At 40.7% G+C, this 18,075-nt stretch overlaps 1 protein-coding gene across 15 annotated transcripts in view; it reads left to right on the forward strand.

Annotated features, from left to right (window-relative positions):
- The window catches only part of UNC80 (unc-80 homolog, NALCN channel complex subunit), a 225,750-nt gene that overhangs the window by 155,105 nt on the left and 52,570 nt on the right, over positions 1-18,075 (forward strand). For 10 of the 15 annotated variants that reach the window (XM_019802892.2, XM_019802900.2, XM_019802894.2 and 7 more), the window contains 10 exons: positions 2,224-2,324; positions 3,328-3,414; positions 7,077-7,260; positions 8,853-8,947; positions 10,268-10,357; positions 11,071-11,172; positions 13,178-13,358; positions 14,708-14,827; positions 14,924-15,192; positions 17,053-17,187. In XM_019802892.2, coding sequence (XP_019658451.2) covers positions 2,224-2,324; positions 3,328-3,414; positions 7,077-7,260; positions 8,853-8,947; positions 10,268-10,357; positions 11,071-11,172; positions 13,178-13,358; positions 14,708-14,827; positions 14,924-15,192; positions 17,053-17,187 — 1,364 coding nt within the window. The remainder of the gene's footprint in view (positions 1-2,223; positions 2,325-3,327; positions 3,415-7,076; positions 7,261-8,852; positions 8,948-10,267; positions 10,358-11,070; positions 11,173-13,177; positions 13,359-14,707; positions 14,828-14,923; positions 15,193-17,052; positions 17,188-18,075) is intronic. The other 5 variants (XM_019802902.2, XM_034655100.1, XM_019802903.2 and 2 more) reach the window with 1 other exon arrangement.

An 18,075-nucleotide genomic window follows, 5' to 3' on the forward strand; every position in this document is an offset into this window, starting at 1 on the left:
TGTACAGCACAGTGATTCAACTTCTCTGCATGTTATGCTCGGCTCACTACAAGTGCAGCTACCATGCAAAGATTATTCTCAGTGAAAATAGCCATAGCTGGTAAGGATTCAGAGAAAAAAGAATCCTCACACCTTGCTGATGGGAATCTGGAACTCAATACAAGCATTCTGGAACAAAGTTTCACAGCATGTGTCAAAAACCTTAAAAGTAGGAAAGCCCTTTGACATAGATTCTGACTTCTAGCAATTTCCTAGGGCAATAATGAGAACTATATAAGGGTCTATATAGGATGCTGCACATTGTACATTATTTAAAATAACAAATACTAGAGAAGAGTTTAAATGTCCAGCAAGCAATTAGTTAATCATGGTACCGCCATATGACAGCATTCTGTGTACGTTAAAAATAACATTCTAGGGGCGCCTGGGTGGCACAGCGGTTAAGCGTCTGCCTTCGGCTCAGGGCGTGATCCCGGCGTTNGAAGAATATTAACATTAAAAGTTTTTATATATTGTTAAGTAAAAAACTGAGTACCAAAGAATATTTTCTGCATATTATTTAAAAATACATGTAAATATATTTTTACATATATTTACATATTTACATGTAAATATATATTTTATATATATGAAAGGGCATACTGCAAAATGTTTGTAGTTGTTTCTGTGATTGGTAGACTTACCAGTCTTTTCTTTTTCTGTATTTTTCATGTTTTAAGTATTAAATTGCCCTACTTTAGCAATTAGAATAAAAATAATATACAGAGATAGTTTTGTAATCAATTTCAACCTAAGAAAAACCCACACCTGTTTTAATTTAATTATTTATAAAGACACTTGAAAGCTAAAGCTTATATTTACATATCTCTTAATATTATTTATTTATATAGTTCATATTTTTAATTGGATGGTTGGTTTCAGAAGCAAAATATTGGTATCCTTTATTTAAAATATAGGCTGAATGACAAATTCACACCAAATACTATATTTCTAGTTTAGAAAACTAAACTAATTAAAACATTTAGATTGAAGATCCTCCAATGCTTACCCACCACTCAGGTCTACCCACCTGCTTCCCTAGCTTGCGCATTTCGAGGCAGTCTTGGCCCAATCATTTTCCCCAAAGAAGAAGAAGCACTTTCTCCGCGTTAGGAATAATTATTTATTCCTAAGACATCCTCATTAGAAATAGGGAGCCTAATTAGGACTGGCTTAACTACTTTATCTCACCGAGGGGGATACTATTTAAAGCATTCAGGTGAACAATTAAAGATCATCTGTAATTCATATGCATTCTAAACCAAAAAAAATGTCCTAAAAACCAGATGATTACTTTAGAAATTTCTCCATACAACCAGCATTGAAATATTACTTTAATTTAATAAATACTCATCATTCCTAGTATTAGGGTTATTTCCAAAACAAAGATTCACTAATGTATTCTTTCCTTCTTTTTAAATTGAAATATTATTGACATATTGCATTGTATTAGTTTTAGGCATACAATATGATAATTTGATATATGTGTATGTTATGGAATGTTACCACAATAAGTGTAGTTAACATCCATTACCACCCGTAGTAAGAATTTCTTTTCTTTTTAATAAGAACTTTTAAAATCTCCTCTCTTAGGGACCTTCAAATACGCAAGGCAGTATTGTAAACAGTAGTCACCAGGCTGTACATTACAGCCCCAGGATTCATTTATTCAGCTTATAATTGGAAGTTTTTGCATTTGGACCACCTGCACTCATTTACCCCACCCCACCTCTGGCAACCATCGGTCTAGTCTCTGTATCTATGAGTTTGGTTTATTTTAGATTCCATGTGTGAGTGAGATCATACAGTATTTGTCTTTTTCTGTTTGAATTATTTCTTTTAACATAATGCCCTCAAAATCCGTATTCATTATCACAAATGACAGGATTTCCATCTTCTAAGGATGAATGATATACTATTGTAAATCACAAATGTGCTCTTTACAAAAGCAATTCTAAAATCTAAAGACCATCCTATACTTTTTCATTACCTTTTCTGTATAGGTGAAACTGTTCAGAAACAAGCAGCAAAGAGAACAAATATCTACCTTTCAACAGAGAGTTCACAGAACCTTGTTAAGGCAAAAAAGAGAGACTATTTAAGGCTTAGTAAATTGTTTGAATAGTTTATCTAATATTTTATCTCTATTTAAGACAAATGTTCAATGTCCTCTCTCTTCTGAAGTGAGTGCTGTGGCCCAGCAAGTCTTATGGAATTGTCTAATTGAAGATCCATCAACAGTTCTTCGACATTTTCTGGAAAAACTGACCATCAGCAATAGACAAGTAAATTCCTCTTTCTTTAGAGTATAGTTGTGTAGCTATGTGTGTGAACACTGTTAAAAGCAAACAGTGGGCTTCACAGCGCTATGCATAGAACGTCAATATCTGACACAGAGCAAATAGGTGCTTTAGGTGATGATAATGATCGCGGTACTAAACTTTGCTGTTTTCTTTCATATTGGTCCATTGACTGATGTCTCCACATGTGTTTGGTATAAGAGTAGTGATGACCATAAAATACTGAAAGATTTTCAATCTTTTAGACAAAGATTAAATTCAGTATAGTGTTTTTAGTGATGGATACATTTCCTGAATTCTGATTGCTTGGTAGTCTGTGATGCAGGTAGGATTATTAGAATCCTACCTTCCGGTCCATTAATCACAAAAATCTAACTTAGCAAGTGACTTGTAAGAAGATTGTGCCAAATGAAAGTAGTTTTCTGAGCAATGGCAAAATACACTGATGAAAAAGTATATGCTCATTTTGTGCTATGGTCCTATTTGTTGGAAGATTAAGTTTAGTTTCTGGAGGTAAGGTTAATTGTAGACATCTCTATTTATCCTCTCTCGACTTAGCTTTATCTCTTTGACTCAAAACCTAGGAAGCAGACCTGTGAAGTATATTAAACCACATTTGCTTAATGGTTTCTCCAGATAGGTCTGCCTCACATTTCCATCACACCTGGAAGCCATAGCAAATAGAGTTGACTAAATGTATCGCTTTCCTGTGATTTGCCTGTGACCTATAGACACAGTATAAATTCTTATTTAAAAAAAAACTGTCTAACTACTGCTCAGTGATTTCATAGTTTAGCTCCTAAGAGAAGGTATTATAGTTGGTTTAAATACCATTTAATAAGTATCACGTACACTGTATTAAAATGCTGTACGTAATGGAAATCAGCAAGAGGGAAGAGTAAGAGCCTCCCCCATTTTTTAAGAAGTTAATTCTTTTTCCCACAGCATGGCCGCTGAGTGAGACGTAGAAACTCTGTTCTTCTTTCAGGATGAGTTAATATACATGCTGCGCAAACTTCTCTTAAACATTGGGGACTTTCCTGCTCAGACGTCTCACATCCTCTTCAACTACCTGGTGAGTTTTCGCCTCCAGTAAGTTATAAATGTTCATTTCCAATTAGGAAGCAGCAACGTGAGGAAAAGGTCAGAGGGAATTTTTTTCAATAAATTCCCATTAGTGATGTGACTGAAGGTCGATCATGGTCAGCGATACGCACCCCTGCTCCTGTGGGGAAGCGCTTCCTGACACACTACTTCGCGTGTGGTGGGCACTCAGTAAATGTCAGTGTCATCTCTGCCTTCCTTGATACAACTTGCTTATGTTGGTTCTTAATTTTGGTTTTCTGTTGAGAGAACTTATATGTCATTTTAGTCTTTTTTCCCTTTTCCTATCTCGCTTTTAAAATACACAGACACACACACAGACACACAGACACACACAGACAGACAGACAGACACACACACACACACACACACAGAGGTAAATGTACCCTTAGAAGGAAAGCATTTGTGAGTGTATTTTTCCACAGCAGCTATCTTTGCTTTAAACCATTCTGCCAGCTCCTTCCTGAGCCCTCCAGAATTGACCAGTTTCTTCAGGATCTCCTCCTTATACCCTAAATGAATATACAGTTTGGGGGCTATTAGCTTGATGCCTCTTCTTTGAAACTGCACTTTAATCCAGACAGATGGCCATGTAAATATCTATGTTAGGAGGACTTCTTCTTTCTCCCTTACTATTGTCAGTCTCCTAGCAGGTAGGGAAAGAGGAGAGGTTTCCACATGCATCTGTGGCAGAATGGAAAATTTAACACTACGGCTCCTATGGGCAGAGAAGATTTGTAATCCCTTTCTCTCATCTATGACTGATTTGGTTTTCCTCCTGAGTGCCCACCAGCTGGTTGACAAGGGAAAGAATATAAATAAGTGTCCAATCCAGTTTTAAGTTCAGACTGATAAAAACATATAAATAGTAACTTTGGATAGTGTTCAGTCTCTCTTGGCTAAAAATATTTAGTCTCTAGAAATTCTCCTCCCTTCCAACTTCTTTCATCTCCAAACACTATGTGGGGTTGGAGAGAAAAAAGATCTTTGTTGTTGGAAGGTGGAGGAGGGACAGCAAAATATCCTCCAGATGGAGAAGTCACTTTGAGATGGAAAAACGAAGCAAGCCACTCCATACTATTCATGCAGAACTGTATTCAGAGTAACTTACTGTCGGGGAAGATGGGGCAGACACTGATCCAAGGGCTGGGCAGCCATTTTCTGCAAAGTCCAGACCTTACTCCTCAGCTTTTATAGAGCAAGGGATGGTGGTGAGGTCTAAGGGTAGTTATCTAAAGAGGCACCATCTGTGTGCCAGAAGGAAGCTCAGATCAAGCCTTCCAGCATTCTGGTCAGGGCCTACAGTCTCCTCCAAGGGGCCTGGGACACGTAGCAGCAAAGGAAGTCACTGCATGGACATGAACAAGATGGAGGGCGAAGAATGGAGTCAGTATTGCCAGCACTCCTACATTTGTTCAGTGTTCTGTCTTTTGTTCAGCGTTTGCTCTGGCTTCTCCCTTTGTGAGACAATGTTCTTTATCTGGCTGGTCGCTAGACACCTGGCTGGTAGAAGCCAAAGCCCATGGCTGCTATGACTTGGGGTCTACAGGCTCCCAGAGGTGCTTGCTGGGAGACAACCTCATCTCAGCTCCTGCTCGTGCTAAACACCCTTCTAGGTTCTGGTTGCATGTTTGGCTTCAGCTTAGGAAGACCCCTGGCTAGAGTGTTATGCTCAGTGACACCAGTCTATGGCAATTCTATCCAGAAAGCTTTCCAGCCAAACTTTCTGCTACTTCTTGGTCTTGTGTACACCACATAAAACCCAAAGGTAGGTCATCAAAGCCAAATGTCAGGGCCTTCCTCAGGTTAAGTATGTGCCCTGCCATCTTTATGTGGCATCCCAGCCCCAGGGTGAACTTCTGTCACAGATCCTAAGAGACTGGAGGCAAAAACCTCTTCAGTGTGTCTGCCCCATTCCGTTAGGTCCCTGGACCATTGCTATCCATTGTCCTTCAGCCCTGGGATAAGAAGATGGACATTTCTTTTCCTGTCTGTGGTAATCTTCCCTGTCAACTCCAAATAAGCCTTAATGGCAGACATAGGTCCTCCCAGCTAGGTAATTAACAAGCTAAGAGAAAAGAGCTGGCAGCACTTTGGCTTTGCTGTATAGCCCTGTTTTACATGAATATAAATTCCTACTTTTCATTTCTCTCTAAACCCTAGTCTTTCCCCAAATCCCAAGTACATGGATGCCTTGAATGGACTAGAGAAGGGCCTTACAATCAGAATGGCAGAACAGTGAAGGGCAGAGTGCTTTTTAAACCATTACCCTTATTATATATCACTTTTTTCTAATGACTTAAGGATATGTATGGTGGGCATGTTGGGACCACTGACCCATCTCTTCTAATTTTGTCAGGGACTGTTTAACTTTGACTCCTAGTGATCTTCACCCTGGGGTTTGAGCCCATCTGGGGGTATGTGAAAACTTTTCAAGGGATTTGGTGCTCAGATAATTTTAAGGGAATAAATCTCCAAACTCTCGACTTACAAATACACACTAACACTTTGTGAGCATGCCTGGCATCTCAAGCATCATTCCTCTACTGTCCACAAGAAAGGTCCACCCTGACCAGCCCAGATATCACCAGATGCATTGTCAGATGTGTAAGACAGAGAAAGAATCTCATGTTTTAAGGAAGCCTCATTTCTGATGGATCATGGCACTTTAAACCCATAGGAGAAGCAGTAGTTCTTTCTGAACACAGGTCTTGTCCCCGCGCTTTACTAAAATCAACTTTTTGCACCAACCTTCCCCTCCCAACAAACCCATAGGATTTACCACCTTTTCCTGTCTTTGATAGATTTCTCCTAGAGGTGAGGTTTGGTCCTCATCAGGGTGGTTAGCCTTCAGAACCACCAAAGCAGATTAGGGTAGTGACACCATAGGCTGAGTCTTTCAACATAACTAGAAAGTTTTCTAGGATTAAGAAATTTTTCAAGAAACAATCAATAAAACCATGGGTGGGGAAACTTTGACATTATTTCTTCATGATTTTGCTGTGCTCTGTTGAATAAGGTACTTAAAACGTCTTTCATCAAAATTCATTGAAATACACATTCCAATTAGAGTCAATCCATGCCTTTTATTTCAATATAGAGAATGTTTACTATATTCCCCTATTAACAAAAAAAAAATTACCTTATGATGAGACATTTTAAATGTCAACCTAAATATGTGCAAAAGGACAGGGAGCTTTTCAAGATTTTAGGGGACACAGACAAAATTTTGTTAAGGTCACCAAGTTAGCCAAGCACAGTGTTGATTGGTTCAGGCTATTAGACATAATCCAATCTGCAAATACTGTTTCAGCAAACATCACATAGAGATTAATTTGGGGTGGCCGCAGTACCTGAGTTACTTGAAGCGACTTGAAGCTTGGAAAAACAGTCTTCTGCTTTCATCTTGAGAAATCACCATTTCCGTGCTACACAAACATGTATGGCAACCTGTTCTGGTTGGTTTTCCAGGTCCACCCTCTCTCGCTCACAGCCATTGAAAGTATTAGAGGAACTGTTGAACGGAGGATATGAAAGCACAAAAGAATATTTAACTAAGGAAAGAAAAGCCAAGGGCATGAGAATCTTTGCTCACAATTATCGTGGCTTTGTGACCTCTTCCTGTTCTTTTAGGTGGGATTAATCATGTACTTCGTGCGGACCCCCTGCGAGTGGGGGATGGACGCCATTTCGGCCACCCTGACTTTCCTGTGGGAGGTAGTGGGTTATGTAGAGGGCTTGTTCTTCAAGGATCTCAAACAGACCATGAAGAAGGAGCAGTGTGAGGTAAAGCTCCTGGTGACTGCCTCCATGCCAGGTAACCCTCTACTGCTGTTGGATGATATAACTTTTCTCTTTGTTTAAGAGTATAAACAACTCTTTTAAAGACCAACCGTCTCTTTCATTCATGAGAAAATTTTCAGAGTCCTTACCCTGGTGTTGAGGGCTTCAGAGAATTTTTATTTAATGCAATCTGAAGAAATACAATAGACTCTTTAAAAGTCAGCAATTGCCAGATGAAAGGGGAAGACATCAGAACTGATCCACGTGAATCAGTCCTTGAAGAGCGGCCAGGGTTGAAGATTTATTTAAGTCTATCGTGCAGGGCCAGCTGAACGGGGAGCCTTTCTGAATGAATGTTTGGCACTGCAAGGGGAATGATACAGTTTGCATGGCATGGACCCCAGATCTTTGTAAACTCTATGAGAGATGGCTTTATGTAAAGTTGGAAAAGGGACAAGCAGGAAGAAAGAGAGAGAAAAACAAAAGAACGTGAAATGTGATGTAAACTCTAGCTACGGTTCCTTTTCACTCCTGATAGCTTGCTTTTCTTTAAGATAGAAATTCTTCCAAGTCTTTATCCTGGTGCAGTGACTAAGAAAATATGAGATGATCCATGGATTAAATTAAGAGAAAGACACAATTATATAAAGATGAGAACACAGAGAACACAGGGTATGACAGTGTAGAGGTCTGCATTAAAGTCGTTACTGTCATTTATTAAGACAGTCAGTATTAGATTAAAAAAAAAGTACATCATTTTTCAAGCTTTCTTACTCATGGGTAAAACAAGGATGTGATTCATACTGCACAATCATGAGTAATCAATGTGTTTAGGTAGGTAAAATACTTGCTGTCATACCTGACTCATAGCAAGCGTTCCATAAATGGAAGTTGTCTAGTTATATGTTCGATGGGTTATCCAACAAGGTGATCAGTTTTTATTATAGCAAAGAAGATCATGTGGTCATTCATAGACTTAAAAATGGCTCATTAAAAGTCAAGGCATATCACGATGTTCACAGACTTAAATGAATGAATGAAGTAGACTAAGTACTAACTCCCTAGCCAAGTAGGATACAGAAAATGTAAATTTAAACTGCATTCCAGGTACTTGTCATGATTTTGCTAATATCTCTTTTTCTATTTTCTCGTCCATTATTGCATGATCATCTCATTTAAAATACAGAGATATGTTACTTGTTGCAATGCTTCAGGTTTGAATTCTGACTCTTCTGCTAAATAAATGTGTCTTTGACTAAGTTACTTATTAGTTTTTACTTGTAAGAGTCCGTTTCCTTTGTTTTCTCATTTGTACAATGAAAATAATAATACCCATACCATAGGGTTGCTGTGAGATTTCAATATTATGCACATAAAATACATGTAAAATATTGGGAACTCCATAAATGGTAGCTCTTGTTATTTAATCAGTAAATATACTTAAAACATATATCTTAACTATAAAAGAGTGATATCAGTACAACACACAATTTACCTTAAGCACTAAGAGTAGCAATCATAACAAGAAAAAACAAAAGCCCATTGATAGTATTTTAATATTTTGTGCCTTCAAGATAAACGTTCCTAGAGCGGAGTTCAGCTTGTGCTTGTATTTGCCTTCTGTAGGTACCAAAACCTTGGTAGTTCATGGGCAGAATGAGTGTGATATCCCAACCCAGTTACCAGTCCATGAAGACACTCAGTTCGAAGCCCTGCTCAAGGTACGAATGGCTTTCAACAGAAATGATTTTTTAATGCACCATGTCTATGGCCGCTTCACCGATCATCCGTTGGGAATGAAATGGCATTTTCCTATCCTCAAATGAATACGCGCATTGACTTAGCTTTTGTAGAAACCGTTCCACTATCGTGTACTTCCGCTGTTTCCTCGCATGATTTTCCGCACACCTACCGATATCTTAGCTCTGTGTTGAGGTAGGCAAATACATGCAGCTTCTCCCTCAGCTGAAGCAGCAACTTGACGCTCTCGAGTGGACTAACTCCCCTGGGAATGCTGTAGATTCCTGCTTCGGAGCTCCCTGGCATCACTCGCGGGTAGTTCTGGAGGTGCTCTGGGGCTGCGCTGAGGGAGCGAGGGCAGGCTCTGGGAGCTGCTGATCCTGCCAGAAAACCTTTCCCTGGCCCTTAGTTGCACGGTATACGGTCTGACATCCGCGGACAGAAATGAGTGGAGAAGCAGAACATATAGACCTTAGAATAAATCAGGTGAGTCAAGAAAGTCTCTTTAATGGTTATGGCAGTTGTGCCCCTCGGCAGAAAGGCAATCCATAGTTACACACGCCCATGAGGCTTTTACGGTAAAGTAGTAAGTAAAGTACTACAGTGATTCCCCATCCATCTGGATTCCAAACTTGTGCTAAGCTGATTTCCTGGAACACAGCTCCAGGCCCAGAGGGAAGCAGCAAAGGCCTCTGAAAAATTCAGTTGTACCAAACGTGTATATATTATTTCTGTAGTGCCTCCTTCAGACCTTACCCACACATCTCCAGAGAGTTTCTAAGGCCGAGTGAGGCAAACTTCAACAACCACTCTGTTTTCCTACTCATGCTGAATGCTAGAGGCAGGAAGGCAAACAGAGTGAGTCCCAACCCCGGTTCCACCATAACCAGCGTGACCTAAATCGAGCAGGACCTCTCCAGGCTCGGATCCTGTGCAGGCTGTACAAGTTACCTACGTGGAAAGCATTGAATGCAGAGTACACGCTTTCTTCTTGACATTGAGACCAGTAGATGCTACTGTGCCTCCATAGTTCACTCCTCAGTCTGAATATAATTGCACATCTTTTAGCACTTTGAGAGCAGATGGTTTATATTACATTACCAGTCTCTATTATATCATGCTTTGGGCAACTGTGTATCCAAATCCAATGCGTATCCCTATATATATACATATAAAAAGTATATAAGATCTATAATCCTTATAAGCCAGTTACCTTGTTATGATGATATTTGTATCTTTCAGCTTACTACCTGGCACATAGTATGTTCTCCATAAACATTTATATTTACTTACTGTTCTAGGAGTGTCTGGAGTTTTTTAATATCCCAGAATCTCAGTCAACCCATTATTTTCTCATGGATAAACGATGGAATCTTATCCACTACAATAAGGTGAGACTGGGCAGTGACACACTCCTGTTGAGTTGTGTCGATAACTTGTCATGACTTTCCTGAATGTTGCCCTCACTCAGAGGTTCATCGTTGTTCAACGGTTAGAAGTATGGCCACTTAGGTGACACGACCTTACTGTCAGTGTAGCTTTGGACTATCCACTGTATCTTTGTGTCCTTCATTTTCCTTGTCCGTAAAATGAAGAGGATGATAATAGTATCTACCATAGGTTGCAATATTAAAGGAGATAAGGCAAGTAAAGCATTCACTATTATTACCTCCTGGTGAAAAATTAAGTTGCCCATATAATAAATATGTGTGCCTACTTGGAATTTTAATGTCCTTGTTGTTCCTCTTTTTATTATGTTGAGTGTGACCATGGTGACCTGACCTAATGACCAAAGGGCACCTCAAGATATCACTTTACTTTACGGTGACCTTCTTCCGCTAGAATGCCTTCGGCTAAATTGCCGTTGGCTCCTTTGTTCCTGGTATAGCACCCTCGGGTTTGGAAAGGGTGCTAAGCCCAGGTGGCTGGATGCTTTCCTGAAGTGGGGGTTTACCTTCCCTACGATTTTATAGAATTAGAGAGCATAAAATGATAAAACTCTTAGAAAATACATAACCTTTGTTTGATCTTTGCATAAGAGGAAATGAGAGTAAAAATTTTAATCATCTGAACTCTTTTTTCTCTTTGTATCATCCTCCGACAGACATATGTTCGTGATATTTATCCTTTCCGGAGATCGGTGTCTCCGCAGCTGAACCTTGTACATATGCATCCAGAGAAAGGACAGGAGCTCATTCAGAAACAGGTGCCTGACCACCTCTTTTTATTATATGGTTTTATCAAGTCATTGTGATAGATGATTGGTGAATGTGTTGCCAACCCTGAGATTCCGATTCTGATATAATCCTCTCTAGAGAGAGTAGATGGGTAAGCCCTTGGTCAATATTTCCCCAAAATAGTGTGTTAGTTTTCATAAATTGGATTGCAATGTAAAGGTATCAAGGAACACTCACTTGGATTAATGCTATGACAAATCGTTGGGTATAAACACTAGAAATCTTCGAATTTATTCACCTACTAGTTTCCAAGTTTTCTTTTAAAATTTTTGTAAAACAAGATTGGAAGTACACAAATGTAGTTTTTAGAAGGTTGCCACAGAGGTTTACACTAGTTGGGAAAAATAAAATAAAAGGGATCAATGTATTATACCTGGGAAAAGCACTGAGCTAAGAAGCAGGGACTTGGACAGAGTCCTAGCTCTGCCACTGATCAGTCAGTCACCTGACCTTAGGCATGTTACTAACCTCCCTTAAAAGAGGAGGAGACATAATTAAGCCATTGTACTTAAATTTGTAATTGAAGAACAGAATAAGGAAATTCACTATTTTGTATGCAAAATATAGCTATAGTTCACAATTCTAATAATGGTACAATTTTAATACAGTCTATGTGTTACATTCACTTATTTATTTTTATTTTTTTATTTTTTAAGATTTTATTTATTAGAGAGAGAGAGCACGCACGCGCTTGTGTTTGCCCAAGTGGGAAGGATGGGCGGGGTGGGGGGAGAGAATCTCAAGCAGACCCCTTGCCAAATGCACCCGATAGGGTGCTTGATCTCATGACCCTGAGATCATGACCTAAGCCAAAACCAAGACTTGGACCTTAACCTTCTGAGCCACCCAGGCACTCCCACATTCATTTATTTTTAGTAAAATGTTTAAACAAGAATTTCAGGATAATTTATTATTTCAGTTTTTCTGCACATATCAAGAAGGTTAACTTGGCATCTATTCAAAAATAGCTTCATGAAGTGAATGAAAACGGCATAGAATTAGACCACTTAAGTAACTAAAAGTACAGTTAGCATAAACCACCTGAATTGCAGTTGAAAGAAGGAGAATAGTGCAACTATTACAAAGTGTGAGGTGTTGGGTCTTAAGTATACATAACTGTAAGGTCTTAAGTGCATATAATTTCTAAAATAATTACCCCTCAATTATCCCAGCCCCTGATTTTGGCAGCAAAAGAATTAAAACGATAATCAACAATAGCACTTCACCAGTATGTTCTTTTTATGTTTAAGAACATGTTTTTTAAAATTGCATAAAATGGAGCTCTTGTTCTATGTACACTCCAAGTTGGAATTTGAAGGTTTCTTTCTGAGTTCTGCAGGGAGATAGCGATATGCAAGCCTGTGGTTCTGGCCCTGGAGTTTCCTCAGCAGCTTCAGACTGCGTATGGACCTCCTCATCCCACCCCCTGCCCACCCATCGTCCACAGGAAAGGAATAAAGAGAAGGGACCAAGAGAATCCTGTCTGTGCCATCTAGGTCCCGTCAGCTTTTGTCCCAAGATAGGTTCTTCTTGGATCCCATTTCAGTCCCTTTTTTAAAAGAGAAAAACCCAGAACAGTTTAAGGCATCTGTGGAAATGGTAGAGGCACTTGGAACTGACTGACTGGCTCCTGTTGGAAAAGGTCTTCCATAGTACGACATCCAGACAAACGGGCTCTATTTCATATGGAACGATTTCTGACAACGCTTGCATTGTGCTCCCCCAGCCTGCAAACCCCTAAGAAACACTCCCTTCTGCGGAGCAGGCGGGTACAGGAAGTGCGAGTCAATCAAGCATTGTCTGCTCTTCCTCTGTGGCAAAGATAAAAACCATTTCTCCCTCAATCCAACACCCGCCTTGATTTTTTATCAGCCGCGTTTGCCATGAAAGGTTTTGCTTCAATGTCTTCACTCCCTTTAATATCAGAGCTGCTAATTCTGCGTTTCCTCTGCTCCTGCTTTTGTTCGCGGCTAGGTGTTCACTCGGAAGCTGGAGGAAGTCGGGCGGGTTTTGTTTCTCATCTCGCTGACGCAGAAGATCCCCACAGCCCACAAACAGTCCCATGTCTCCATGCTCCAGGAAGACCTCCTCCGACTACCCTCATTCCCCCGGAGTGCTATTGACGCTGAATTTTCACTCTTCAGTGATCCACAAGGTATCAAGAAAGAAAAAAGCAAGCATTTCTTTTCTTGGGCTTCCTCTGCCCTTGTTTGGTCCTCAGCTGGAGAGCATCTTAACTAGCAGACTGTTCTCTCAGCCGCTGCTTCTCAGCCCTGAGTGTGTCAGAATCACCTGGAGGACTTGATAAAACAGGTTGCTGGGCTCCACCCGCCCCAGTTTCAGATTCAGTAGCTCTGCAATGGAGCCCGGGAACTTGAATGTTAGCAAGTTCCCAGGTGATGTCGATGCTGCTATTCCAGGGATCAAAGTGAGACCACTGTTCTTAACTATCATAAGCAGGGTTTGGGGGCTTTTTTTAAAATTTAAGTTCAATTAATTAACATATAATGTATTATTGGTGTCAGAGGTAGAGGTCAGTGATTCATCAGTCTTATATAATACCCAGTGCTCATTACTTCATGTGGCCTTCTTAATGTCCATCACCCAGGTACCTTATCCCCCAACCCCCCTCCCCTCCAGCAACCCTCAGTTTGTTTCCCACGATTAAGAGTCTCTTATGGTTTGTCTCCCTCTCTGGTTTCATCTTATTTTTCCCTCTCTTCCCCTATGATCCTCTGTTTTGTTTCTTAAAGTCCACATATTGGTGAGATCAAATGATAATTGACTTTCTCTGACTGACTTATTTCGTTAGCATAATACCCTCTAGTTCCATCCACATCATTGCAAATGGCAAGATTTCATGTTTTTGGTGGCTGACTAGTATTCCATTGTTCGTATATACCACATCTCATAAGCAGTTGAGGGCAGTAGAATGGTATTGCTAGGGTAGGTAGTAGTAGGTGTTGTTACTTGACTATGTGAAGAACAGGTGTTCATAGGAAGTTCAGGAGGCAAAGCTCATCTACAGAAATCAGGACAGTGGTTGCCTCTGGGTTGGGGGGATGGATCTCCTGGAAACTTTCTGAGGTGATGAAAATGGTCTGTATATTGATTGGTACATTGTTCATGTGAGTGTGTATCTTTGTCAAAACTCACTGAGCTCTACATTCGAGATTTGTGTATGTTTTACTCTATCCAAACTATACCTGAATTGAGAGGGCGACAGAGACAGAGAGACAGAAAGATACTCGCTTTGAAGCCTTGCTCTGTGACTCAGTTATGAATTTGAGATATTTACAGTTAGCCTCCCAATGTTCAATGTCTCCTTCACCCAGAAGCTCCTAGAGCAAAGAGTAGAAAGAGCTCTAGTCTGCCCAGGAGTACAAAGATCTAGAACCAGTCCCAGCCCTGCTGTTTCCTTTCAGAAACAACTTATTTTTTTCTCCAAGCCACAGCTTATTCAGCAGCAACATGCTGCAAATGCCAGCCCTGTCTTGTCTACAGAGTCGAATCAAGGAGGTGATGATGGAAGTCCTTTGAGAACCAGGGAGTGTGATACCAGCGGCCGCGACGTGTGCTGGAAGCATTTCCGCTGTACATCTTCACGTCCCAGAGTTGGACCAAGTGGGAAACAGCAGTGCCCCCCGGTTTGGTCGCCCTCCCACGCTGACAGGAGTGGCGTGGGGCTAATTCTGTCTCTGCTCTTTCATGTTCTCACAGCTGGCAAGGAGCTGTTTGGCCTCGACACTCTTCAGAAAAGCTTGTGGATCCAGCTCCTGGAGGAGATGTTCCTGGGCATGCCAAGCGAGTTTCCCTGGGGAGATGAAATCATGCTCTTCCTCAACGTCTTTAACGGGGCTCTGATCCTCCACCCAGAAGACAGCGCCCTGCTCAGGCAGTACGCTGCCACCGTCATCAACAGCGCTGTGCACTTCAACCACCTTTTCTCTCTCAGTGGCTACCAGTGGATTCTGCCCACCATGCTGCAGGTGCTGTGGCTCTGTCCTCCTCACCAGAAAATTAACGGCCTGTACGGCAGGTCAACAAGACCTGTACTAAAACTTAAGGATGGAATTATTATCTGTTTTTTTTGGCAGCAGAAGGCACCAAATGAAATCTCCCCAGAAATTTCCGAAAGGTCACAATTTCCTGTTTTATCTTTCCTGAGATCTCCCACACCTGGAATAGGCTTTCCCATTTCCTCTAGCCACTCTTTGAGGGGTTCTCAAAGTGGGGTCGCCGGACCAGCCGCATCAGCAGCGCCTGGGATTTTGTTAGAAATGCACAGTTTTGGGTCCCACCCCAGACCTCCTTAATCAGAAACTGTGGAGTCAGGGCCCGTTCATCTGGATTCTTACAAGACTTCCAGGGGATTCTGATGCCCTAGAAGTTTGGGAATCACTGCGCTCTTTTTTTTTTTTTTTTAAAGATTTTATTTATTTATTTGACAGAGATAGCCAGCCAGCGAGATAGGGAACACAAGCAGGGGGAGTGGGAGAGGAAGAAGCAGGCTCATAGCGGAGGAGCCTGATGTGGGGCTCGATCCCATAATGCCGGGATCACGCCCTGAGCCAAAGGCAGACACTTAACCGCTGTGCCACCCAGGTGCCCCAGGAATCACTGCTGTCTTTACACAGATGTACGGCAAGCGTTCCGCCAATGTTTCTCCTGAGAGATTTTCTGATCTCTGCCTGAATCGAGATTTCCGTTGCTATTAAATTTGCTATGCTGAGATTGGAAGAGGTGAATTCAGCAGGAACAATTTCCATGGACTCATGTCTAATGTGTATCTGGCTACGTTTAGGAGTAGTGGATGAAGTTCAGACAGTCTAGGGGCTCCTCCTAGTCCTCTACTTTTACAGAAGTTTTAATAAAAATTACAAAAGTAATACATGCTTGTGCAAAGTGGAGTTTGTTCAACCCACAGGGGCAAGAAATGTTCTTTAATATCAGGCCTCTCCCATTTTTAAATAGTTGGAATTTTCTCTATTTTTATAACATTTTACTGATTTCCAAAAACAATAAATGCTCATTATAAAATTCAGGAGATCGAGTTTAAAGAAGAAAACAAAGATCACCTAGAATCTTCCTTCCTAGATAATCATGACTTATACTTCTTGAAAATCCTAGCACTCTATCCTATTTTTTTTCTTAAACAAAACCTGGATCGTACCACATGTTCAAGTTTGTTACCTACTTTTCTCACATCACACTAAGAATATCATGGGCACTTTCTCATGTAGCTACAGTGAGTGCTAGAGTATATTTCTAGTAACTGCATGATATTTTGTTTTATGCATAGACCATGATTCTCTTAACCTACCCCAATTTATGAATAATTTCACTCGTTTGAAATTTTCCACTATTGTAAAAATTGCAGTAGGAATTCCTGTATATCCATCTTTGTCCAATTCTTTTCTTGAGATAAATTCCTCGTGACAAACTCCCTGGGAAAAAGTATATTCATGTTTATTACCAAATTTCTCATAAGAGAGATTATACTCCCATCTACCAGTTTATTAAATTAGCCACTTCCGTCCATGCTTCCCATGGCTATGAGGTGTTTTGTTTTTGTTTTGTTTTGTCTTTGTAGAGAGAGAGGCTGTAAGGGGGTGTGGGTGGGGCAGAGGGAGAGGGAGGGAATCTTAAGTAGTCTCAGTGCTCAGTACAGAGCCTAACGTGAGGTTCCATATTAGGACCCTGAGAGTAGGACCTGAGCCAAAATCAAGAGTTGAATACTTAACCGACTAAGCCATCCAGGTGTCCCTCCACGACTATGCGTTTTAAAAGCAAATACAACTTTGATATGCTGTTAAGGCATTTTCTGAATATGTGGCATTTTTCCATAGGTATACTCCGATTATGAAAGCAATCCCCAGTTGCGTCAAGCCATCGAATTTGCCTGCCACCAGTTCTACATTCTACACCGGAAGCCATTTGTGCTCCAGCTGTTTGCTAGTGTGGCCCCTCTCCTGGAGTTTCCTGTAAGTGAGCCCTGGGCAAATAAATGCAGATGAACCAGATGAGAAAAACAAAGGCTTTTTAAATTAGAGTCTGCTGTAGAGAGGGAGTTCGTCACTGTCACTTGTGTCTTGGTGAAGACTCAAAGGCAGACAGAGGAGTAAGAAAATTTTATGGTGGAAGAAAGGGAAAGCTTCAGGTATGCCCTGATTGAAGGCCATTGATGTGGGAGCTCTAAGCAGGCTGACTAGAAGTGGGGCATCCTATGTAATTGGTTAGGGGTACATATTTGGCTTTCTCTGGTCTAGTTGGAAGCAGGGACAAGGATCAGGGAAGCTGTCAGTTTTAATCAAGATCTGGCCATCTGGGGGCCAATGGTTAAAGGGGTTATTGTTTGGTTTCCACTAGAGCTAGTAGTCTGACTTCCTACTAACCTGACTTACAGCAGGCTAGCTTCCTGGTCTAGTTACTGTGGACCGTGTGTTGGTTTCCTGGGCAGGTTACCACAGGTTCTGGATCAGAGTTCTATTTTTATGTATGACCTGCTCATTTACATTGTCCATTTGTATAATCAGCGTCTCAGCTCTCTTTCTGTAGCCAGTGGGATACGAATATCATAAATAATTTCTCTTCATTTTTCTTCGACCCTCATCTTAGCCTGTAGGCTATAAATAGACCAACACCCCAGTTTTCTATACTCAATTAATAAAAAGGAAGGGTTCCTTATTCTCATTCCTTTCTATCACTGTCTAGCACTTACCCTATTTTCTTTTTCTTCAGATGCTTATACCATATCACAAGTCATATATGTGATTCGCTAATATATATCTCTACCATACCCCAATATAGAACTTAAGCTCCATTAAAGCAAGACCTTCATCTGCTTTTCTGTTTGCTTTTCATTTGTTTTT

This window comes from Ailuropoda melanoleuca, chromosome 2 (assembly GCF_002007445.2).
Source record: "Ailuropoda melanoleuca isolate Jingjing chromosome 2, ASM200744v2, whole genome shotgun sequence".
In the NCBI taxonomy this organism is placed as follows: Eukaryota; Metazoa; Chordata; class Mammalia; order Carnivora; family Ursidae; genus Ailuropoda; species Ailuropoda melanoleuca.